This window comes from Pelophylax lessonae (assembly GCF_965119305.1).
Source record: "Pelophylax lessonae genome assembly, chromosome: 2".
Lineage (NCBI taxonomy): Eukaryota > Metazoa > Chordata > Amphibia > Anura > Ranidae > Pelophylax > Pelophylax lessonae.
The window spans coordinates 102,887,434-102,912,727 of record NC_138769.1 but is presented as its reverse complement, the minus strand read 5'-3'; the positions used below and the strand labels follow the sequence as shown (position 1 = coordinate 102,912,727).

The window sequence follows — 25,294 nt, the reverse complement described above, 5'->3', positions numbered from 1 at the left end:
TTTTTGTACGAAAATTCTCGAAAAGACAAACTCCAAGTTTTTTCTACTATGGGAAAAAACAAACGATTTTCGTTTAATGTGTACCATAATCGTACGATTTTTGTACAAGAAAAATAAGAAAAGAAAGAATGCACATGATCAGAAACAATAAAAAAAGCCTTTTTGTACGAAAATAATTTTTGTACAAATTTTCGTTCATCGGTTCCGATTTGCTGTGAAGCAATGAGGAAAATCGGAAGATCGTTCGCCCGATTTTCTTATAGTGTGTACCCCACTTTAATTGAACAAGCTGAAGTCAGAAGCTGATTGGCTACCATGCACAGCTGCACCAGATTTTGCACTCTCCAGTTTTAGTAAATCAACCCTAATGCGTGTCAGAGCTTTGTAAATCTCAGGAATGGATGAACAGAATTGCAAATCATTTGACAGCAAAATGGTTTTGTTTTATGTGTATTCATCTGTTTTCCTGAGATTCACGTAAAAAGTTCTTGTCTGGTTGAATTACATATAACAGTACAGCTTACTTTTATAACCAGTCTGCAATGGAATAAAATATATAATGTTGAAACTGAAAGAGAGCAAATAAAAAAAAATTGTTGATGAATTTATATGTCAAGAAGAAAATCAGCCATGATTGTCTGTCTTTATTTTTATAGAAGAATCAGAACAAAGAGAACAAGGTCACCCGGAGACAGACGAGCGTGATGGAATTGTGACTTTTTTAGCTTTATTGGAGAAAGCAGAAAAAATTGCCAGTTCTAGATTTGCAGCTCAGATCACTGGAATTAGAGGTAAGGGTTTCCCATTTCCGGCTATGGTCACTGTATAGGTTAGCCCAATGTTTCTCAACCTTTTTTCAGTCAAGGCACCCTCAATCATGAGGCACCCTCCAAAATTATGGACAGTATCAAGGCACCCCATTCTAAAATGTAAAAACTATTCTGATAGTTTTACATAATGCAGCAACATCAATACACGTGGGACACCCAACATTGAAGTTGACTTATTCTTCCAAAGCAAATACACTTTTGCAAACTGGCATTGACTATTATTCCAATGTTTCTTTTTCTTTTCTCTTTTGTCCACCAACTGACATCCTGCTTATCAACTGATGATGTGATTGGTCATTAGGCAGTTGGCAGCTAGAAGGTTGTAATGGTGTACAATGAAAACCTGTGGCTTTGTGTAACTAAAAGGCAGGTTTCATCCACCCAATGGCTTGTATACAATTTTGGGGCAATTTTTAGGCATTTTGCCAAGGCACCCCTAAGGAAGCTCAAGGCACCCCGGGGTGCCTGGGAATTCTGGTTGAAAAAGGTTGGGTTAACTGGTCTCAGCCTCTTCATGTCAGTGACCTGATAACGGCCTATAATGATTTTTTATTTAGCAAAAATCCTTGTAGCCAAATGCAGGAATATATATATATATATATATATATATATATTTTTTTTTTTTTTTTTTTTTTTCTCCAGAAAGACCTTAAAATGTATTTCCTGTCAAATCTTTTATTTTATTTTTTTTTTAGTTTTGTATAGAGATGAGCTAAGTTTTCATTCTGAACATGTGTTTGGAGCGAACACTGGATGTTCGGATGTCAATGCTTGTTAAAGAAGCAGCAGGTGCTTGCATCCGCTGTATCCTTACCGACCACTGATGGCATCCAGCTCATTCATTTACATGGACAGGAATCCCCGGCCATGTCAGCAAATGAGTGAAGATTGGAGGAGTTGCATCATTGCCCAGATTTGGCCATATAAGAGCAATGAGTCACCACTATCCCTGCCCCTTTCCTCATGGAGATGTGCCCCATCGCAGGCAGGGCACCCAGGCATGTTCTTTATAGGAATTTAATGCTTCAGTTTAAGCATTTAAAAAACCACTGTTCCTGGCCGAATGGAATTTTTTACATTTTTTTTTTTTTTTTGCATTGGCTCATGTTGCCCAGGGCAGTGCCCACCCTGACATGTTATTTTATAGACACCCCCATGCCTGTTAGCCCAATAATTTTTATTTGATAGATTTGGCTCACATTGATTTCATTTGGGTTCAGGTTTGGCATCTGAACTTTGAAGTTAAAACCTGAAGTTTGGATAATCCTGCTTGAACCAAACCCCAAGTAATCCAAATAACCCCTAGTTTTGGATAGAATTGAATACATTAGTGCATTTACTAATCTCTTGTATCTTCCTGGAGTTCAGCTTTAACCACTTTACCACCGGAGGATTTTGCTGTCTTACGTCTGGGCCACTTTTTGCGATTCAGCACTGTGTGACTTTAACTGACAATTGCGCGGTCGTGCAACGCCGTACCCAAACGAAATTTATGTCCTTTTTTTCCCACAAACAGAGCTTTCTTTTGGTGGTATTTGATCACCTGTGCGGTATTTACTTTTTGCGCTATAAACAAAAAAAGAGCATACATTTTGAAAAAATAACAATATTTTTCACATTTTTTTTATATGAAATTCCCCCCCCAAAAAAATGTAAAAATCAAAATTTTTTTACATTTTTGGCCAATTTGTTTTCTGCTACCTATGTTTGTTAAAAAAAACTGCAATAAGCGTATTTTGATTGGTTTGCGCAAAAGTTATCGCGTTTACTAACAAAGGGAAAGATTTTTGTAATTTTTGTTGTTTTTTTTTTTAACGAGTAATGGCGGCGATCGGCGATTTTTTTTGCGGGGCTGCGACATTGCGGCGGACAGATCGGACCCTTGACTGACATTTTTGACACTTTTGGGGGTACCAGTGACATTACTACAGTAATCAGTGCTATACATATGCACTGTTACTGTAAAAATGACACTGGCAGGGAAGGGGTTAATTTTTATTGGTGATCAAGGGGTTAATGTATGCCTGGTGCTTACTGACGTGTGTGAGGGGAGGGGACTACGCGACACAAGGACAGATCGCAGGTTTAGCTATGCTGAACCCTGCAATCTGACCCTGCCTGTCACTTAGGAGATCCGCCCGCTTGTGTTTACACAAGCAGGCGGATCTCCACACTCGATTCCCCGACGATCGGGGAGGAGCGGCGGCGGGGTGTACTCACATTTGTTGCCAGCGGTTTAGACAATAATGGCTGTGTGTTGAGTTATTTTGAGGGGACAGTAAATTTACACTGTTATACAAGCTGTACACTCACTACTTTACATTGTAGCAAAGTGTCATTTCTTCAGCGTTGTCACATAAAAAGACATAATAAAATATTTACAAAAATGTGAGGGGTGTACTCACTTTTGTGAGATACTGTATTTCGGAAAATTTGGATGCATTCGTTATGTTTTGGCTCGGAGATGTATGGGAAGTAGGAAGAAGTAGGAATGATCTTTTTTCACTTTTATATCTTACTGTATTTATTGTAATATGTTTTTTTTTATATGTAATATATAATGCATTTTTGATAATTCACGCTACGCTCATTGGAATAAAAAAATGAATGGTTGTGAATAAATTTGGATCATTGGTTATGTTGTTACATTATTTCGGATGATTCAAGCATTAGCAAAAAGCCCAAACTATTGTATCCTGTCAAAAAAATCAAAAATGTTTACACTGGTAGATCAAGCAAGCTGCTGAAAAAAAAAAATAGAATAGAATTGTAAATAATGTGAAAAATCCGGTGTGTCGTGCTAACCAGCCCCCGATGACATCAATTCCGCCGAAATGTGTAGGGCGCAGTTCACGCTCGTGACGGCACCACCCATGCTGAAACCACGAGGTGGTCGGATCGGCTCCCGGGGGTCGGTATTTTTGTACACATGCTTGATTTTATCATTATTATTTTTTACAGTATGTGGATATATTTGATTTATCTTTTATGGATGTCGGGATGGAGCAACTCCCACCATTAGTTGTGATATCTTTCTAACAAGAGGGGAGGAAAGGAATACATGATTTCTAACTCAAGTAAAACTGATTCACACAGCGCTTTTGACTCTTTTGACTAAGAGTCCATTTTTTCTGGTAAAAGGGCATTTTATACCTTTCAGTAGAGGCGCACTTGGGTGATTCATCTGTTGGCTTGTCATTTATATCGACATTGGATGCACATATTAGGAGTTTATATACATTGGAACTTTCACATTTGGAACTTCTTATGAGGAAGACGTCATTTGTGACGAAACGCGTCGGGAAGGCGTGCTGACGTCACCACGAGGAACCCGGAAGTCGGGCGGCAGCGTTCTGTGGAACGATCTGATACTTGATGTTGACACAAATGTGAGTTTTTTACCGTATTTAAAATAAAGTAGTCTTTGCAAACTACACTATTGTGGCCCCCCTTGTCTTACATATCCCTTTGGGAGCATTGGGCTGTGGACGTGACCGGGCTCTCTACGGCGTTGGTGTGCATTGTGATCCCGTGCTGACCACAGAGATTACACAGTGTGAGACGCCATCATTCTTGTCTGGACCTGCTGATGTCTCTACCTTTGGTATATGCCTATACTTACCCGAGATCTGGTAAGCCTTCTGTGAGCTCATAGCATGCAGCACTTGGCGTGGATAAAGGCACATTAATTGGTGGTGGACTTCTTTTCTACACGCAGCACCCCTCACTCGATTTGCTGTTCCTTTTTTGGACTTTATTTCATTTCATATACAACATATTTGATTTGTGTTAATGTTTTGAGACTTATTTTTATGTTATTGGTTTACATTAGCACCATAGTAAGATACGTTTTTTTATAGTTTGATTTGTCATCAAACACCTCAATTTAGCGCGGCTTTCTTTCTTTATTATTTGTATAGTGTTTCCCACTACAGCTGCAGCTTTATTACATTAGTTATCCCTTTTTTTCATTCACCGAATTGTGCATAGCACGGTTATTTTTTATACTTTCTTATGAGGTGTTATAACAGACCGCATCACATGGGACTTTCTTTGACACATTTAATTTGTTTTTAAATTTTTGTCACATTGTATTTTAATTTGATTGTTAGCGCGGCAGACCTAGATTTGCATATTCTATCCTGTCATCCGATTGAAACGAATCGATACAAACTCGTTTTTTTCATTATAATTTATTTCGAATTTGTTGAAATTAATTACTATTGTGCTTTGGAAATTCGGATACATCTGAATTTCCGAATAACGTAAATTTTATTCAAATTTGGATTTGTAGCAAAACAAATCGCACATGTTTACTGGCCAAGTGTACTAGTTGTGGTCTGATAAGGGCTTCTGACTGTGTAGGGTGTCTTTGTTGACCCCTTGTCATGTCATCCTCATAATTCAAAGACTTGGCTACAGCAATAAGTATTCGGATATTGATGATTTGTCAAAATCAAGGATCCGGCTACGTTGTTTAGGCACCTGTTGCCAAGAGAAGGTGACCATGTCAAGCACATCCTCTCATTGTGAACTCCCAGGGCACTCACTTCACACTCTTCTATGGCGTTCCTCCTGATCTCCAGGAGACTGAATTTTTAAATAACAGGAATGTGAGACTATGTACACTGAAAGCACTAGAACAGAGGGCCGTTCTGAGAAGAACAACCACGTTATCCATCTATTAAATGGAATCAAGTTCAAAAAATGCCAACCATCTTGATAAAGACAAAACAAGAAGACGTTTTTTACATCCTTTGTCCAAGGTCAGGAGGTTATATTTGTTAGAGTTGAATAAAGGATTTTTTACAAGGGGAAAGAACATACAGTAATTTGTTTCCAAACATTATTTCCACTGTCTTGCCTTGGTTGGACAAAACGTTTTTCAGAAAGACGTCAAGCTGCGTCAGATGCCCAATATGGCAGCATAGCTGCATATTAATCAAGGAAAAGGTTTAATCTGTCTACAGACTATTTATAAACTTGAAATGTTGCAGTGGTGTAGATCTATTATATGTATTTGATCAACCCTTGTTTTTAATTTTGATATTACACTGTGTTTTATATAAGAAAAACAAGCAGAAAGGAAAAGGTTAGGTGTTGCACCTAGCAACCAATCAGAATATATTTAAGGCTTTCTAACCTCCGATAAAAAAAACAAAAAAAACAAAATCAAAACAATTATTTTTTTACTTCATTCTCTAGATGCAACTTTGGACCCTTCTGTCAGTGGTTTAGATCTCAAGTCTTCAAATGTATCACACTTCACTGGTACCAAGACAAATCTGCTTTCCTTGCAAACTCCATGGGGTTGATTTACTAAAACTGGAGAGTGCAATCTGGCGCAGCTGTACATAGAAACCAATCAGCTTCCAGTTTTTTTTTGTCAAAGCTAAAGTTAGAAGCTGATTGGCTACCATGCACAGCTGCACCAGATTTTGCACTCTCCAGTTTTAGTAAATCAACCCCTCTATATATTCAAATACCATATACATCCAATAAAATTACCTAGTTAGGGCAAATCACAGGGATGAAGCTCTCCAATTGTAAAACAGGTCATATCAAAAGTTTCTAAAGACACTCTTGCTAAATGGCTTGTAGGAATGTTGAAATATGTCGATCTTAGAGAGTTAGCAGCTGGCTCGGGCCAGGGAAAAGGGTTAAATAATGAAAGTTCAGTTCCCAGGCTTTTTGGTCCTAGCCAGCCCACCTGTGCTATAAAAAGGGGAAGGCTGAGGTAAAGGGTCCTTGATTGGTTCTGTTCCCGCTCGCCGTTTGTGGTATCAAGGCTGCTGCATCTGGATGTCTGCTGAAGGCACCGGGATTTTTGGAAGATGTCCAAGTCGTGGAGAATACCAGGATGCGCTATAACCTCATGGAGGTATGCCTGAGCAGCCACACGACTGTAGCTAGATTAGGAATAAGGAGGTTGTTCATATTATGCTGTTATGCTGCAGCTTGTTCAGTAAAGTTACATCATTCTGAGCATGGTCTGATATTACTCAAAGGGTGCATGTTGGTTTTGGCGTATCTAAAGAACCAGGGCTTCTAAAGCACAAAGGGTTATAAAGTAACACCACTACAAAGGGGTAACTCAGCAAAACAAGGAAAAGGAGTGTAGTGGTGGCTAAGAGTAACCAAGCATAAGTTCAAGGCACCAAGCAACCAGTCATTAGTAACTGGAAAGGTGACAGGTCCTCCAGTAGCAAGGTGGTCATTATCTGGCTCCTCCCTAGTGGTCAGTATCCAATAGCAACCAGATCCAAAATCGTGTTACGGTGATCTATGGTCTGGTCACGAGGTACCAGATGTGACGGTGTCAAAAGTGCATACATAAGGTCCGAGCTATGTTTTTGGGGGCCCTAAATTTTGTTACTGGGAGTGAGTTAACAGAGGTAGGCTGGACTGGTGGAGTGGGCACAGGCTCAGCAAGTCCCTTCTAATGCAACATTTATCAACTTACAGTGTGTAGTGACACGGGACAGTACCTTGTCAGAGGCATTCTGCACTTTTACTGCACACAGTGAAGGCTCATTTCTAAGTCGGGGAACTGCTTGAGGCTGGGTTCACACGTATGCAAATTGGATGTGGGTTTCCCCACATCCAATTCGCATGACAGGGGAGTGTGACTGGCTATCGAAGGAGCCGGTTCACACAGCTCTGGGGCGGCTGTGGTCCGCATTTGGAAAGGGTCCTGTGTGTCTCTAGTTCCAATTCAGTTGCAAAGTCAGGCAGAAATTCGGACCTGATTGGCACCTGAATCGGTAAACAGGGACATACAGGACCCCTTGCTGTGAACTACGACCACGACATATCTGAACCCAGACTTAATGTTAGATTGTTCACATGACTGCAGTCTCTGCCTGGTCATTGATGAGTGCACTCCGCGCGAAAGGTACCCCCACGTGCAAGGCGAAGTAGGCCCTGCCCACAAGTCGACAGAAGGAAAGATGGGAGCAAGGGTGAAGATTTCTAAGGTGGACACTGCCAGAACCCGGCCAATGCCAGTGCTGAGAAACAGGTCACACCAATAGTCGTTAAAGGTAGGTAGCCGACAGAAGGAGGGTGTCAGAGACTCAATACCCTGCGCAGGCGCTGTTAGGAATGCTTCCTGAGCACACTGATGTGCTGTCATGAGTCTCCTAAAGGGTTAACCTAGAGCAGACTAATTGCTGTAATTGGCAAACAGGCTGCCTTATTTAAACAGCCCAGCAGCACTGCACTTTGCTGTGTTGTCTTCAGCTCTCCTGTATCCTGTGCCTGTTATATCTGCTGTTCCTGTTTACCTGACCCGGCTTGTCTTTGGATTCTGATTACCTGCTGCCCGCCCTGATCTTGGCTTGTCCTGACTATCCTCCTGTCTCGTCCTGATCTGTTTACCTGCTACCGGCTATTGGTCCTGGATCTGTTCCTGGCTCTCCCAGGGAATCCGGGGGGCCGCGACCTGGTGTTAGCAAGCAGCCAAATCCATCCCCACCTTCTGGGGCCCTGGTGAAGACCGGCTTACACTTAGACTCCGCGCCTCTGGTGAACCTGTGCCACACCAGTTACCCGGTAAGCCACTCCTCTTACGTCAGGCTCTGCCACGTTACCCCGTGACAGTACAACACAGCCAAGACTGAGCCTGCTAGAGGAGCCTCTCCTATGGATGACATCTGCCAGCACCTTGCGGCCCTTACCCAAGCCGTTAAGTCCCTGCAAGAGGGCTATACCCAGCTGGAGGGGCGTGTTCAGTCCCTGACCCCCTCCACGGACCCTACAGTTTCTGCTGCTTCCATGGCTCCCTCCGGTCCGACCGTGGTGATGCTGCCTCCTGAGCCAAGGGTCCCTACGCCGGAAAGGTTTTCTGGGGATCGGAGCAAGTTTAGAGCCTTCCGCAATGCCTGCGAGCTGTACTTCTCCCTGCAACCCCGAACCTTCTCCTTGGAAGCAACCAAAGTGGGGTTCATCATATCCCTGCTTCAAGGTGAACCTCAGTCCTGGGCTCACCGCCTGCTTGAAGAGCGCAATGACCAGCTGGACTCCATGACGACTTTCTTTAACGCAATGGCGCAGTTATACGAAGACCCGCAGCGCACTGCTACCGCAGAAACCGCGCTTACTTCACTTCAACAGGGCCGTAGAGCCGTAGAGGATTACGTCACTGACTTCAGGCATTGGAGTACGGACACTCACTGGAACGACGCAGCCTTGCGACATCAGTTCCGCCTGGGTCTTTCAGAAAACTTGAAAGATGAACTGGCCCGAGTGGGTATACCCGAGACCTTGGAGGCATTAATCACCCTGGCCATACAGATAGACCGCCGGCTCCGTGAACGTAGAGCAGAGAGGTCCACGCAGCAGACCCGCCCAGTCTGGATGTTGCCACAGGTTCCTAATCCCGTCCACACCTTCTCCTCTGGTGCCCGTTCCAGCAACACTGCTCCGCTTATTTCTGAATCGGATACGTCGGAGCCGATGCAACTTGGGCTTATGCGTCCTTCCTTATCAACAGAAGAACGCTCACGACGATGTCAGAACAACCTGTGCCTGTACTGCGGAGAGGCCGGACACTTTGTACGCTCATGCCCAGCAAAGATGCGTAAGCGTCTTTCTATATTCCCCTCAAGTTATCCAGTCTCTGTCAACAATACCACTCACCTGGCTCTCTCTATCTCATTTCAGCTCCCAGAAGGCCCGATCCCGGTCACCGCTAATATTGATTCCGGGGCATGCAGCTGCTTCATTGATCTTACCTTTGCTGCCCATCAACGCATCCCACTTCGACCCAAGTCGCAGGGACTCTCCATCTTCCTAGCAGATGGGTCCCACATCAAGTCTGGGCCAGTTACCCAAGAAACCCCTCCATTGCCTGTGGCCACTCTCGAAGGGCACAAGGAGTTGTTATGCCTGGATGCCATCTCTTCTCCCTTGTTTCCCGTTATTCTGGGGTTACCCTGGTTGCAGGCGCACAACCCGCAGATTAATTGGACTTCTGGAGACGTCAAGTTCCAGTCCCCTTACTGCCAGAATCATTGCCTGCCAGTACGCCATAGTGCTCCTAGCACCCTACTCTGTATGGACGCTGATAAGGAGATACGTTCCTCTGTCCCAGTATCTTATCACAAATACTTGGATGTCTTCAGTAAACAGGGGGCTGAGACCTTACCCCCCCACCGCCCCTATGATTGTCCAATTGAATTGCTTCCGGGGGCCGAGATCCCTTTCGGACGTATCTTTCCTTTATCGGAACGAGAATTGGGTACCCTTAAAGACTATGTGACGGAGAATCTAGAGAAGGGATTCATCCGACCCTCTACTTCTCCGGCAGGAGCTGGGATCTTTTTTGTGGAGAAAAAAGACCATTCACTTCGGCCATGTGTGGACTACCGTGAGTTAAATAAAATTACGGTCAAAAACCGGTACCCCCTACCCTTGATTCCTGAACTTTTCCAGAGACTAAGAACCGCCTCTGTATTCACCAAACTGGACCTACGGGGAGCCTACAATTTGGTCCGTATTAGGGAGGGGGATGAATGGAAGACAGCATTCCGCACCCGATTCGGGCATTATGAATATTTGGTGATGCCTTTCGGGCTCTGCAATGCCCCGGCCACCTTCCAGCACTTCGTCAACGACATCTTCAGAGACTATCTGGACATCTTTGTTATTGTCTACCTGGACGATATCTTGGTCTTCTCTTCCTCCCTGGCCCAGCACCGAGAACACGTTAAAAAGGTACTCCACCGACTCCGGCTACACAGGCTCTACGCAAAACCCGAGAAATGCGAATTTGAACAGCAGAGTATCCAATTCCTCGGGTTAATAATCTCCTCTGAAGGGGTCAAAATGGACCCTCAGAAGGTCTCCGCCATCCTGGATTGGCCCGCACCGGTGGATAAAAAGGGGATTCAGCGTTTCATAGGATTCGCAAATTTCTACAGGAAATTTATCAAGGGGTTCTCTTCCATCATCGCCCCTATTACCCTGCTCACCAAACAAGGTACCCGCTTCCACTGGTCTCCCAAGGCGCAAGTCGCATTTACAGCCCTGAAGGAGCTGTTTACTTCTGCTCCTATCCTCAGCCACCCGCCCTGCCTTACATCCTTGAAGTTGACGCCTCGGAAATCGCAGTAGGAGCAGTCATCTCCCAGCGTCAAGGTCTCAAGGACCTGATTCATCCGGTAGCTTTCTTCTCCCGTGAGAGGAACTATGATGTAGGGGATCGGGAGCTCCTTGCCATCAAGACCGCCCTGGAGGAGTGGAGGTATCTATTGGAAGGGGCGGCACATCCCATACTCATCTACACGGATCATAAGAACCTGGAGTATTTGAGGACGGCCAAACGCCTGAGACCTCGCCAAGCAAGGTGGACACTTTTTTTTTCCAGATTTACGTTCCATATAACGTACCGACCGGGTTCCAAGAATACGAAACCCGATGCTCTCTCTCGAATGTACGACAGTTCTAAAGAAACCATTGTACCTGACACCATCTTAACCCAAGGTAACTTTCTGCTATTACAGTCTGACCTTCTTACCGCTCTGAGACAAGCCACAGTAAATGCTCCCCATCCTGCTGGAACTATACTGGTACCCAGAAATGGACTGCTATGGAGAGGGGATCAAATTTTCCTTCCAGAAAGTGCTCGTGTGTCCATCCTAGGACTGTGTCATGACCACCCGATGGCTGGTCACTTCGGGATCCATAAGACCCTGGATCTTGTGCAGCGCACGTTCTGGTGGCCCGACTTGGAGAAGTGTTGTAAACAATATGTTTCCTCCTGTACTGTTTGCACACGAAGCAAGGCAACCCGAAATAAGGCATGGGGCCTGCTCAGACCACTACCAGTCCCTGACAGACCATGGAAGATGATTGCCATGGATTTCATTGTGGAACTTCCTCCATCAGACGGTTATTCTGCAGTCTTCGTGGTAGTAGACCGTCTGTCGAAAATGGCTCACTTCATACCACTAAGAGGTACACCCTCCGCGCTTGAGACGGCACAGGTCTTCATCAGAGAAATTGTAAGACTTCACGGGGTCCCAATGAACATTGTGTCGGATAGAGGTGTCCAATTTACTTCTCGCTTCTGGAGAGCGTTATGTGATTCACTGAAAATCAAGCTGTCAATGTCCTCCGCATACCATCCCCAGACTAACGGGCAGACTGAGAGGACCAACCAGACCCTCGAGCAATATATCCGATGCTTCACCACCTTTGTTCAAGATAACTGGGTCTCGCTACTTCCATCAGCAGAGTTCGCATACAATAACGCCAAACACTCAGCTACAGGTCAGTCCCCATTCTATGCCAACTACGGGTTTCACCCATCTTTCTTGCCCTGCTTTATTCCTGAATCTACAGTGCCAGCAGTCCGGGATATCTTGGAGTTCCTTAAGGAGAACAACAAAATCTTACAGGATGCCATGACCAAGGCTCAGACCTCCAATAAAGAGTTCTTTGACAAAAGAAGGAGAGGTGAGTTGGTTCTCCAGCCCGGCAACCTGGTATGGTTAGCCACCACCAATCTCCGATTGGCATGCCCTTCCAAAAAACTGGCACCCAAGTTTATTGGCCCATTCCCTGTGAGGAGAAAATTAAATGAGGTATCTTACGAATTGACGCTTCCCGATTCCCTCAAGATCCATCCAGTCTTCCATGTTTCACTCTTGAAACCTGCAGTACCTGACTCCTTTCCTGGTAGAAGTTCAGAACCACCTGCTCCTGTCACCATCAACGGGGACGAAGAATTTGAGGTAGAGGCCATCCTAGACTGCAGAAGGCGGAGGAACCAGCTACAATACCTGGTTAAGTGGAGGGGCTACGGCCCCGAAGAAAATTCCTGGGAACCGGTACAGAATTTCCATGCCCAGGACTTAATCCGGAATTTCTTCCGCAACCATCCCCACAAAAGGAACCTTTTGGGCACCCGGAGGTTGCCCTTAAGGGGGGGGCAATGTCAGAGACTCAATACCCTGCGCAGGCGCTGTTAGGAATGCTTCCTGAGCACACTGATGTGCTGTCATGAGTCTCCTAAAGGGTTAACCTAGAGCAAACTAATTGCTGTAATTGGCAAACAGGCTGCCTTATTTAAACAGCCCAGCAGCACTGCACTTTGCTGTGTTGTCTTCAGCTCTCCTGTATCCTGTGCCTGTTATATCTGCTGTTCCTGTTTACCTGACCCGGCTTGTCTTTGGATTCTGATTACCTGCTGCCTGCCCTGATCTTGGCTTGTCCTGACTATCCTCCTGTCTCGTCCTGATCTGTTTACCTGCTACCGGCTATTGGTCCTGGATCTGTTCCTGGCTCTCCCAGGGAATCCGGGGGGCCGCGACCTGGTGTTAGCAAGCAGCCAAATCCATCCCCACCTTCTGGGGCCCTGGTGAAGACCGGCTTACACTTAGACTCCGCGCCTCTGGTGAACCTGTGCCACGCCAGTTACCCGGTAAGCCACTCCTCTTACGTCAGGCTCTGCCACGTTACCCCGTGACAGAGGGATTTGAGGAAGGGTGGAAATTTTTGATATGGACACTGGCAGAACTATGGAGAGTAAGGCTCTACAAAAACGTCTTACCAGTAGATATATGGAGGGGGGCCAATACCTTTATAGCAAGAGAATCTTCAGCAACTGTCGGTGGCACCTGGTTTCCCATTGGAGAGGTTCTTCCTAGTGATAAGCCCTCATCAATGTTTTTGAGTTTGTAGATTTGGACTTAGACTTTTCAGGTGGGAGACCATGCTTGCTCACCTATTGAGGTTCCCTCAATAACTTCTTTAGATATTAAAAATGGTGTCAATTAACGTTCTCACCTTCAGCAGCATGTAAAGAAAGTCACTTACAAGAAGAGCTATGTAGTTTATAATAATGGCTTTTACTTGGTGGTTGATTGCATCCCGCAGTTGCAGGACTGTCAGGCTACACATTGTCTTATGTTGAAGTGTAAGTGAACCCTAACAATGAACTTCTCTTATTTGTGCCCTTTTGGTCTGTAAATATATATCATTGAAAGTGTTCTGTTATATCTGTCTGATAAATGCAAGAACACGTATGAGCCAAAAACTTCCTGTAGTGACTTGACCCAAAACCAAAGCAGTGTTTTCAGTCCTGCCCAGTTCACCTCTGTGGACTGCAGAACATCTCCACAATATGTTATGGAGAAGAGGAGTTGGAGGAGGAGGGGGTGTTCTGTAGTTCAAAAACATATCATGTCAGAGGGTGACAATGCTGCATCTCCAATGATACAGTAAAATAAATAAGTGTTGTCACCTTAGGACAAGGTGTGAATTATTGGCAGGATCACCAGGTCATGATAAAATAGAAAAAGTTAACAAAAAAAAGGAAACATATGCAGTCAGCAGATCTAAAGACCATTTAGCTGCAATAATTTACATTTTTGTTATTGGGTTTAGATATACTTACATACATCAGGTACGCATTGGGTTTATTTAGCATACATTATAATATGGAAGTCACACAAAATGTGTATTCACAAAAATCTAAATAATGCCATTATTCCCCTTAAAGGGATCTGTCCACCTACAACTGAAATTTGCAGGAAAGTGCTATAAACTGAATCAATTCTTTTACCCAGGGTTTTTTTTCAGCTGGAACTTAGCAGAAACTCAGTTCCACCACCTTTGGCTCAGGCTTTCTGCTCCCTGCTCACCACCATCACTTGTAAACACAGAAGTCTGGCTTCTGTGTTTACAAGGGACAGCTTGTCTCCCAATGGCTCCCACAGATCTGATCTCCTGAGTGTCTCCCACTAAGTTCAGGATGGGGACAAGGGGGATGCAGGTGCCCTGGGTGCAGTGCAGGTGCCAAGAACTCCAGTGGATGATCTTCCAGCAAGTGAGAGAGGCAGACATCCAAAGAGATAATTGTGTAGACTAGAGGATGAAGATGGTCCTCTAGGTGAGTGTAAAGATGGCCATTAAGTGAATTAAAGAATAACTCCACTTCTGTTGAGAAAAAAAAAAACATTCTCCTCTGGGTGATCTATGTACAAGAAATTTAACAAACGTTGTTGCAGATTCCTAACTTTTGTTATTCTTAAGAGATAGCTGTTTGTTTGTCTGTGTCCATGTACATACAGAGTGAGACTGTATGGTAGTGGTTTTATAGATATCAATCAGCTGCTGCACCTGCAGAGCTCTACTAAGGAAAGTAGTAGGGCCTGCCAACCCTTTAGACGTGATTTCCCTTTTGAAAGTATCACACCAAAAATTTAATTTACGTTGCAGGGGAAGGCAAAAATGTGATTTGTATCTTAACCTCCCTGGCGGTATGATTATGTCAGGAATTATGTACCAAAAGCGGTACAATTTTTTGCATGGAAATTTGGCGTTATGTATTACAGTAAACCCCCGCTCCATCGCGGTTCAGTTTTTGCGGTCCTGGTATATTGCGGTTTTTTTTGTAAAGTTATTTTACTATATAAATCATTAAAAATGAAATATTTTTGTGTTTTCCATAGCTCTTGCTATGTCTCTCAGTATCTTTTATGTGTTTAAATGAGTTTCTACTGTTTTAAAAGTGTGTTTAAAGACCTTAAAATGCTTTTACACGTACAGTGACAGTAAAAAAAAAAAACATGCCTACAATGCATTTTAATAGGGTTTTTATATTTAGCAGATTTTCACTTTTCGCGGCTGGGTCCGGAACGTAACCCCCGCAATGGAGGGGGGTTTACTGTATAGGCCAAAACAAGACTCTAGTAGACATCCCAGATGTGATAAATTTGAAACACAAATAATCTAATCAATAATATAATTTTAATAAAATTATATTATTGATTAGATTATAATTCATGCGTTATATATATATATATATGTGTGTGTATATGTATACATATATATATATATATATATATATATATATATATATATACATATATATATATATATATAAATAGAAATGTTATGTGTTTTGTGCAACATTTGAATTTCCCTCCCAGTTCCGCTCCCATGCAGCATTGCTGCTGCAGGGAACAGAACCAGGAAGTCATCAGACCGACGGACGAGCGGCGGGGATCTCGGCTGGCGATCACAGCAATGGGAGATCATCGCTGGATCGCCAGGAGAAGGTAAGGGACAGCTCTGCGCGCTCTGCACATCTACCCCGAGCGTGACTCGGGGATACCGATCCTAGCATAAAAAATCCACCCCGAGTCACGCTCGGGGATACCGCTAAGGGGGTTAATGCAGACTTCTGGGAAAATCAGAGAGCCAATCGCATAAACAGGAAATGACATACCAGGGAGGGGGGCGTTCTGTACGCTATCTGTGTACAAAACGCCTCCAGGTTTCTATATTGCATTTTACAGAAAATTACAGCACTGCAGATTGTAAAGAAAAGGTAACTTTTAATAGCATGCAATTACAATATGACTTGTGTCACAATTGTACTGGATATGCTATATTATTCTTTTTATTTGCTAACTTTTATAGGGGAGTTACCCTTTAAGTGAATTTATTAGCAAAAAAAAAGGCCTCCAAAAACCAGCAAACATAAAGATATAAGTGAATCAAAAACTCAGTGACAAAATATCTATAACTAAACAGAATAGCAGAAATCCTTACTGTTGAACTAAATATATACAATTAGGGAACACAAGAAAACAGGGTAAAACTGGAGGTGCAAGGAATATATAAAAAGGGGAACCAAAACTAGGATCAGGAACAAGGGGAAGTACGAACAAGGCAGCAGGGTTAAGGGTGGTCCCTGACAGAACTACCAGAGGCGACCCTGGCGGGACTACCAGGGTCACAAAGGTCGCACTTACAACCGGCCCTGGCATTCCACCACCACTGAAGGGCCCAAGACAGCAGGAAGTGGAACATGGACTCAGTTCACACTGCTGGGACCCCAACTTGCTTGCAATTTCCTTGAGACTTTCTTGCAACTTGCTTGCGATTTCCTTGCAGCTTTTGTGATTTACATTGCAGTCTTTGGCACTCAAATTGCACCAAAGTTGCAAAAAAATAAAGGGCCCCACAATGGGAGTGGGACCGATAGAGAGGGCCATGGGGGTTAGGGGGACCCTTTATGGTTTCTTGCCCTGGAGCCCTGAAAGTTACGCCTTTGGCTCATGGTGAAGGTGCTAGGCAGAGAGCATGATCAAAGAGCAGGAACAGGATAAAAGCTAGCAGTATCTGGCAACAAGAAAAATGGAGCAAGGTGTAAAGCTGGATACACACTATCCAACTTTTGTGGTTAGATTTCCTTCAGATTTACCTTTTCTATGTAGTAGAAGGGCCTGCCAGATTGCATACAAATGTTTAGGTTTGACCTCATATTATATGGTTTTGCTAAATCTAAAGGAAAATGTCTTCAGAAAATCTTATAGTGTGTATGGCCCATAACAGTAAAAGAGGGACTAAATACCCAGGTGGTGCTGATTACTGGGATCTGCTGGCTGCTGGGAGACAGCCGCTGGCAGACACTGGAACAACAAACTTCCCCTCTGGGAAGCACAGCGCCACCAGCAGGTGATCCAGGCCCTGACACCTATACTTCTTGAGTTAGTCCTAGTTGTAGGATACATTTGTCTATATACTTGCACTTTAAAATTTAAAAATAGTTTTTGATAGAATAACATATTTATTTTGTACATTCTGCTAAGTTAATACAACTCCCTATGGTACTGAATAGATTCAGTGTTGTGAAATGAACAAGTCCTAAATCTTTCAGCAGACAGAATACTATAAAATAACCCCAACATCTAATTTAATGTTCTTTTTCCCTTTCAGCCAACAACAAATTGTTTGGAAAGAAGAACAGAATGGTAAGTGTCTTAGACCTCAGTCATTTTATGTTGTTTATGTTCTACCACATCGCTTCTCTGTGAAAGGAAACAGTCAGGTTGATAGGATCCCATTTATTGTGCAGCACTTCCACAGCCTAGAACCATGGACATGGAAAGGTCCACTGGTGTTTGAATGGTAGACTACAATATGGTGTATTGCAGTGTGATCCAGTGCTTTTGCTGAGATTATATGAACGTCCAACTTTTGTAGAGTATTTATTTTTCTCTGTAGGGGCTACAATAAGATACAGTATTTGCTTTCACTTGTCATGTAGTCTCATTGTATGCCATCTTGTAACGGACTTATGAGCAGAGGTTTTGTGACCCAATATATTGGATTTATTTTGGGGTTAATCATCCTTGTTAACTTAGTGCCTTTAAACATTGTATCCTGTAACTAAAACTCAGTACAAATTATTGCAATAAAAAAAAAAAAAAAAAAAAGAACGTGATCCCCCACACACAGCACTGCTCCCCTGTAAATGTTTCCCAACACACACACAGAGCACTGCCCCCCCCCATACATGATCCCCAACACACACAGCTCTGCCCCACTGTACATGATCCCCAACACACACAGCACTGCACCCTGTGCATGATCCCCAACACACAGGGCACTGCCCCCCTGTACATGATCCCCAACACACACAAAGCACTGCCCCACTGTACATGATCCCCAACACACACAAAGCACTGCCCCCCTGTACATGATCCCCCCCCACCACACAAAGAGCACTGCCCCTCTGTACATTACCCCCCACATACAGAGCACTGCCCAACTGTACACCCCCTCCATCCTAGCATCCAATCACCTGCTGGTTGACCTAAAAAAGTTCCTGAAAAGTTCATCCAGGCAGCTGCTGCTCCGGCTCTCCATGCAGTGCTGCTCCCACCCTCGGTCCAGAATTGTCCCACCTCCTGCCGTCCACTCTGCTCTGCTAATCACAGCGGTGGAGGCTGAGGACAAAATCGTCAGCTAAATGGCTCAATCGCGGCAGTCCAGATAGAGCAGTGGCTCATGCCACATTCGGACCTCGATCCGCCATTTAGTGATGCCTGATTTAGAGCATGTTTAGTGATTTATTTATTTATTTTATGTGTGCTGGTGTGGGGAGGGGGGGGGGATGTATTTAGGGGGGTCTACCTTATTTATTTCATATTGACTTCAATGCATTTTGTCAAAATCTTCCCAGAAATTTTAGGGGAAAGTGGAACTCCCGATTTTGCTCATCCCTATTATTGACCTTGTGAGGTCACGGTCTATGCATGCTCTGGGTGCAATGGATTACAAAAATTTAGATTAAGGAAAATTACTGAATTTAACACAACTGCAGAAAAAAAAAATTAAATTGGTTTTCACTTCTCCCCTGAAACTGTTGTTTTAGTTCGCCAAAGTCATTAGAGGGTGATTGAAATTGTAGATATAATGTAATCATTCAAAGATTACTTTTTTACATGCAAAGTGAAGTCACCAGAATTAGATGTCAATCATCTCATGTCAGGCCACCTTTAGTGCAGGTAATAATCTGTATTGATGTATGAATTATATTTAAACATGATATGCACCGCCTCCCAGTACTTTTTATGCAGGGTGTTTAAAGGGGATGTTCAGCCCACAGTCCCAACACCCAGTGGGCACTGGGTAGAATAGTTCCGTGCACACCAGCCCTCAGCTAGGTCTTTGGCTCCATGTACACTAGGGCTCTTCTAAACACTTTTATCCTAGAAAGAGAAAAGCAGCTTAAAGACGCATCTAATGCCTCGTACACACGCAACGATTATCGGCCGACCGATCGTCCGTCTTTTGTCCAGAGTGGTGTTTTGTTGGTTGGAATGTGCCTAGACTGCACACGAATTTTCTCGGCCAACAAAAATCTACTTCAGAAGTGATGTCATGTTTTGGTTTACTTTATTTGTGTTTTTTCTTCTCTGAGCATGCCCAGTCTTGCTCATCAGATTTTTGTCTGCCAAAATCTGTACTGACTGACGGAAAATCGGCCGTTGTGTTGACGGCCAACAAAAATTTTATAGCCTGCACACCAGATTTTTTTTCGGCCGAAAAGTCGGAGTCGGTTGTTGGAAGCATCATACTAACAAACCGAAAATCGGCCGATTGGACGTTGGCCGAAAATTCCCGGCCAATAATCGATGCGTGTGTGTACGAGGTATAACAAGCCGAAAATCGGCCGATCGGACGTTGGCTGAAAATTCCCAGCCAATAATCGATGCGTGTGTACGAGGCATAAGCCACGTTTTTGCAAATACTTTTAGGCACTTAGGCACGTTTATTCACGTCAAGCACTTTGGTGTTTATTAATTTATTAATAGTTAGTTTATTAATTTAATGGCCAAAATATTCATTTATTCTGGCCATTTAATTGAAAAAAAAAAATGCTCAAGTGCCTAACTGCTTGGCATGTTTAGACTTTAATTTCCCCCCTGACACCCGATCTCGGTCCCCAATAGAATGTTTAAAAGCTGGGCAGAACAGCATCTAAAATAAGGGAGGTACTGGATTGTATGAACTGGGGTAAAAGATACATATAGTTATTTAGGCTGAAAAAAAAGACACAAAGTTCAACCAATAGAAATAATAAATAAATAGAACAAATAAAAAGAAAACATCCATATATATAGAATCCTATACCCATAATTGCTTTAGAGAAAGGCAAAAAACTCTATAAAGTATGGTCCAGTTTTGCTCCTTCCTGATCCCCCAAAGGGCAATTGGATATTCCCTGGATCAACAATCTCTGGTATAATTACCTATAATTAATACATTTTAAACATTCTGCTGAGCTGGCCGAAACTAGTTCACATTTTCACAGCTCTTAATGTGAAGAAGCCTTTCCGTACAGTATGTGGAGGTTAAATCTCTTTTCCTTCTGTCCTTTGTAATGACCTTAAAGTGTATAACTCGACACCAAGCTCTCTACATGAACCATATATGTATGGTAATAATTGTTCTGTTATGTTTGGTCTGTTACAGGATGACATACGGGAGGAACAGGCCAACCCTGCTTTCCATCAGGAAGAATCTGTTGACCAAACAGATGAACTGGCAGACCACAGTCCCATGAAAGGGAAGCATTTTAGGAAAGTTTCACAAGGCTTAACCAGGAAGTCCAAAAAACGAGGTGAGGTCTCAAATCACCTTCATTTATGTGTATTGTATTTATTGAAAAAAAAAACGTATGAAGCTTAACAGAGCATAGGGGATTTTTTTTTTTTTTTTTGCCTCAAGGCAAAATATTTAGGCTCTCATTAAAACTCAGGTCTGGAAACACAGACCTTCTGTATTCTACCTTGCTCACAGACCACTAGTATCCTCTGGGGAGGGTCTTCTACCTCCTAACCCCTCCCCTTTTAGAGATGCTGGCACTGAACTTGCTGAGCATAACCTCTGACAGATTTTTAACAGGGATAGCAAAATGGACAATTAGATTAGTTCTACTTTAAAAGAGATTATGCTGCATCTGTCCCCCGGCGCCTCTAACACTGAGAACTGAGCGATTGAACACTGTCTATCGCTCGGTTCTCAGAGCTCCCTGAGCAGAGAGCTGCTGACTGTCAGTCACCAGCTCTCTGCTGTGCCCCCTCCTCGCTCACTGGAGCGCTGTGCTGTGGAGGATGCGGGAGAAGGCAACTCAGGCTCTCAGCGGCTCACTGAGAGGCTGAGCAGGATGCCGGTCCAGGCATGTGGGCGGATCCCGACTCCATGGTCATGACGACGCCAGAGCCTGGACCGGCTCTGTGACGTCAGCAGAGAGCGGACTTGAGCCCGCTCTCTGCTGAAAACGGGTCACAGGAGTGCAGAACAAACTGCACACCTGTGATCCACAGGAGATGTACAGCCAAATGAGCTGTATTTGTACATCTCCTTTAAACACATACACATATCATATGGATCTATGTGTGTAAAAGTTAGGGGTGGCTCTGCAACCCTTCATTTTGTACCAGCATTATATGATGTAAGCTGAATTATATTTGCAAGGCTTTTAATATACATACAAATTGTCATTGTCATATAAAATTCACAATGCATTTTACAATACACAACAATGTTAAAATCATTAGGACCATGCAGTTACCCAGACTGACATAGGTGTCCAATAGACATAGGTGTCCAATAGATATACTCCCTACGGTGCCTGCTAGAGGTATGGATAACCGAATATTTGGCTAGAGTGTAAGCTCTACATGTTTCACAAACTCAACGCTTCTTCAGGAGCTCTTCTAGTCATTCCTAAGGAGTGTCCATCAAAGACAGCTACACATGGGAAACCCAGTCCGTTTTGTCCTAAATAAGTTTCCAATATAGTGTATGGGATGTGGCACATAGTTCTATACTCCTACTCATATACACTCGTTGGTACCACCCCATATTAGTGTATAATTTTAAATACTATTTGTTCCACAGTCTGAGCACTGACACTCTGCTCATACATTTTCCACTTCCGCGGTAGAGCTTGGGTGAGCCCTTTTGTGTCACTTTTCTCCTTGGACAATTTTTATTTTCCTCACACATGTTAAAATCTTCATTTTATATAGAAATTACTTTAAACCCCCAAACATTGTTGGCAGTTGCAATTTTTTACATTGCACAATATTTGCACAACTCATTATCAACCCAATATATTCAGTAAAAAAGACACCAAAAATAATTTTACCGCATACAAACACAATAAAATTTCAATTTTTTTGTTAAAATATAAAAGATGAGCTTGTGTCAACAGATACCAAACATGTCATACCAAATTTCATGTGCATGTAAAATTGTAAATTTGTTTTATTACAATTAATTTTACACTTTTTTTTATTAAAAAAGCCTAGGAATGACAGCTCTGAACCTGGAACTGAACTAAGACATGTCGCTGCTGGGTTTATTAGTTGCAGTTCAGATCACTTTACCTGAAAGCCAAAAAGTCAATTGTAAATCAATATCAATCTCATGGCTGCAGCAGATATGTCCTTTCAGAAAACCTCTATCTCTCATCCACAGATTCAATCCATGCATGGGCAGGCTGATTGTACCTGAGTGGATCCATTGATAGACTTGGGTATAACCAGCTGGTTGTTGGTTTTTTACATGCACCAGATTTTGCACACTCCAGTTTTAGTAAACCAACCCCTATGTGTTCTGCTTGCCGGGACGACCCCCTGCGCTCTCCACCGGCAGAACACAATAGCGCTGCGGGAGGTATTCTTTCTTTCCACTGTGAAGAAATTTACGTGGCGTTGAGGTCCCTGGATCTCTCGTTGTCTTTTGGGAAATCTTGACCGCCGTCTTCTTGAACTTCAAATCAATGGACCTTTCGATAAGTGGTTTCTGCGTTACATTTCAGAGTGCCCCCAATTGTCTCTTCCCCACCTTCCTTTCCCCCCTTCTTCGCCCACCCCTTCTCCCTCTCCTCTTTTTTCTTTCTTTTTTTCTTCTATTCCTTCTTACTTCGGCTCAGTTTCTAATTTTGCCTCAAGTTAGCTTGTTTCAATAGTTTGCACATGCTAGACTCCCACCTTATATACAGTATGTTACTGTTGCTACTATTGACTATTACCACTTCTGTATTCTTCAAGATTTCATCCATATGCCTTCTTTACTTGGCATATTCTGATTACAGCTGTTGTAAAAGTTACTTATTCCTTGATGAGAAATCTATGCCTGGCCTGCATAAGCAGATACAATCACAGGGGGCAGTCTTTATCAGATAGCTGAACTCACCAAACACCTTTTTCTCATCATTTTCTCATCTTTATTGAAAGCAGTAGGTATAGCAGACAACAAAAATGTTGCAGATGATTGAAAGTTGATATTTGCAGGTCAAAACATTGTAATGTGTTCCTGGATGCGAGCAGATAGCATGGGACCTAGACAAGTAGCTATCTTTATCTCAACAAGACAGTGTGAAGGAAAAGGAAATACATCACAAAATGGGAGGAAAAACAGAAAATGATGCAGTAAAGATGCGATAACCAAAACAACCACAAGATGGCAGTATAATACCCAACTAGAAGCCAAATAAACAATGCATTAGGAAATTGACTACATAAATTATCACAAGTGAAAGAGCACATAGCTGATGAACCTATGTACCGTTCTTTTGAATATACTGTAACCCCCGCTTCTGGTAGAAGCATTTCTACAAAGTTTGACTTTCAATGTCTATACATGTAAAAATTAAAAAAAAAAATATTTAACAAGAAAAAAGATTGCAAATTACTTTGGAAGTAACATTAGCATCTTAAAGATGAATCTTTGCTTTCTGTAAGATATTAGTGATTGCATTTACATTTGCTTTGAGTTGTCTGCCTTGCTGTATAAACCTGAGTGTTTACCTATAGTCAGTAGCCATTTTATACTGTGTGTATAGAGGTTTATCCGCCAACGTCATGTCAAAAAAAAGTTTACATTTAGAAATTGTGATCCAAATTATGTGGATACATTTTGTTATCATACTGATATTCCATGTTTACTTCGTCAGAAAGAACTTCCATTGTAATCTCCTCTTCCTTCTCTTCCAGCTTGCTTTTGGAAATACTGCATCAAAACGAGCGACTAAGACGACCGCGTGCGATAATCGTGGAATTTAGAGACCTGACAGTGAAATCTTCACCTTGAAGACTTATCGTAGTGACTTTAGAGACCAGGAACATATGTGGTTCTGTTCCAGCACTTAAAAATGTAACGAAACTGTATATATTTTATGTTTAAATTAAAGCAACTGAAAGGACATTGAGAAAGAGCAATCCATATCTAAGTCTTTTTACCTGATCTGTAATGAAAAACAAAGACTCCTGTAATATTTACTTTCAAACAAGACCTGTGCTGAGAATATACTGAGAATGCCAGATGCTTGGCTGCCTTTAACCTCAAAAGTGGAGTCACAGACCTGGACCAAGTATGTAGCAAGTGAGATCAGAGGAAACTGAAAACCTCCTGATCTGCATGACTGTTCTGGGTCAATGACTCGGAAAATACTAAATCTTATGGATTAGCATAACAGCTAGGAAAGCAGAAGTTTCATAGGAATAATTCAGCAATGGCTGTCTTTGTATATTCTCAATACAGGTTTAATTTAATGTGTTATTTAGTGTACTTGTTGTAGATGTATTATGGACAAAAAGGGAAGCTTCATAGTTGTCCCTTTGATATTGTTGGAGACATCGGGGGCTCAATGGATGTTGCAGGAGGCATCAGAGGTCCTTCAAGTATTTTCTGAGACATCAGAGGACCAATGGCTGTTTTAGGAGGTATCAGAGGTCCTTAAAATACCTTTAGATACATTAGATGCCCAAAGGATACTGTAGGAAGTATCAGAGATCATTTACATATTTTAGAGACATCAGAGGCCTAATAGATGCTGGGGAAAGTATTAGAGGTCCTTTAGGTATTTTTAGAGACACTAGAGGCCCAGAGGGATGTTGTAGGAGGTATCAGAGGCCCTTATTGTATTTTTAGAGACATCAGAGGCCCAATGAATGCCGTAGGGAGTATCAGAGGTCTTTACATATTTCCAGATATACTAGAGGCCCAATAGATGCTGTAGAAGGTATCAGAAGTCCTTTATGTATTTTTACATACACTAGAGGCCCAATGGATGCTGTAAGAGGTATCAGAGGTCCTTTACACATTTTTAGAGACATCAGAGGCCCAATGGATGCTGTAGGAGGTAT

At 42.8% G+C, this 25,294-nt stretch overlaps 1 protein-coding gene across 1 annotated transcript in view; it reads left to right on the top strand.

Annotated features, from left to right (window-relative positions):
* LOC309545649 (uncharacterized protein) overlaps positions 1-25,033 on the top strand; it is a 29,441-nt gene extending 4,408 nt beyond the window's left edge. Inside the window, exons 2-5 of the mRNA XM_082244914.1 lie at positions 657-791; positions 17,565-17,599; positions 20,610-20,757; positions 24,143-25,033. Coding sequence (XP_082101040.1) covers positions 657-791; positions 17,565-17,599; positions 20,610-20,757; positions 24,143-24,180 — 356 coding nt within the window. The 3' untranslated portion in view covers positions 24,181-25,033. The remainder of the gene's footprint in view (positions 1-656; positions 792-17,564; positions 17,600-20,609; positions 20,758-24,142) is intronic.
* The last annotated feature ends 261 nt before the right edge of the window (positions 25,034-25,294 follow it).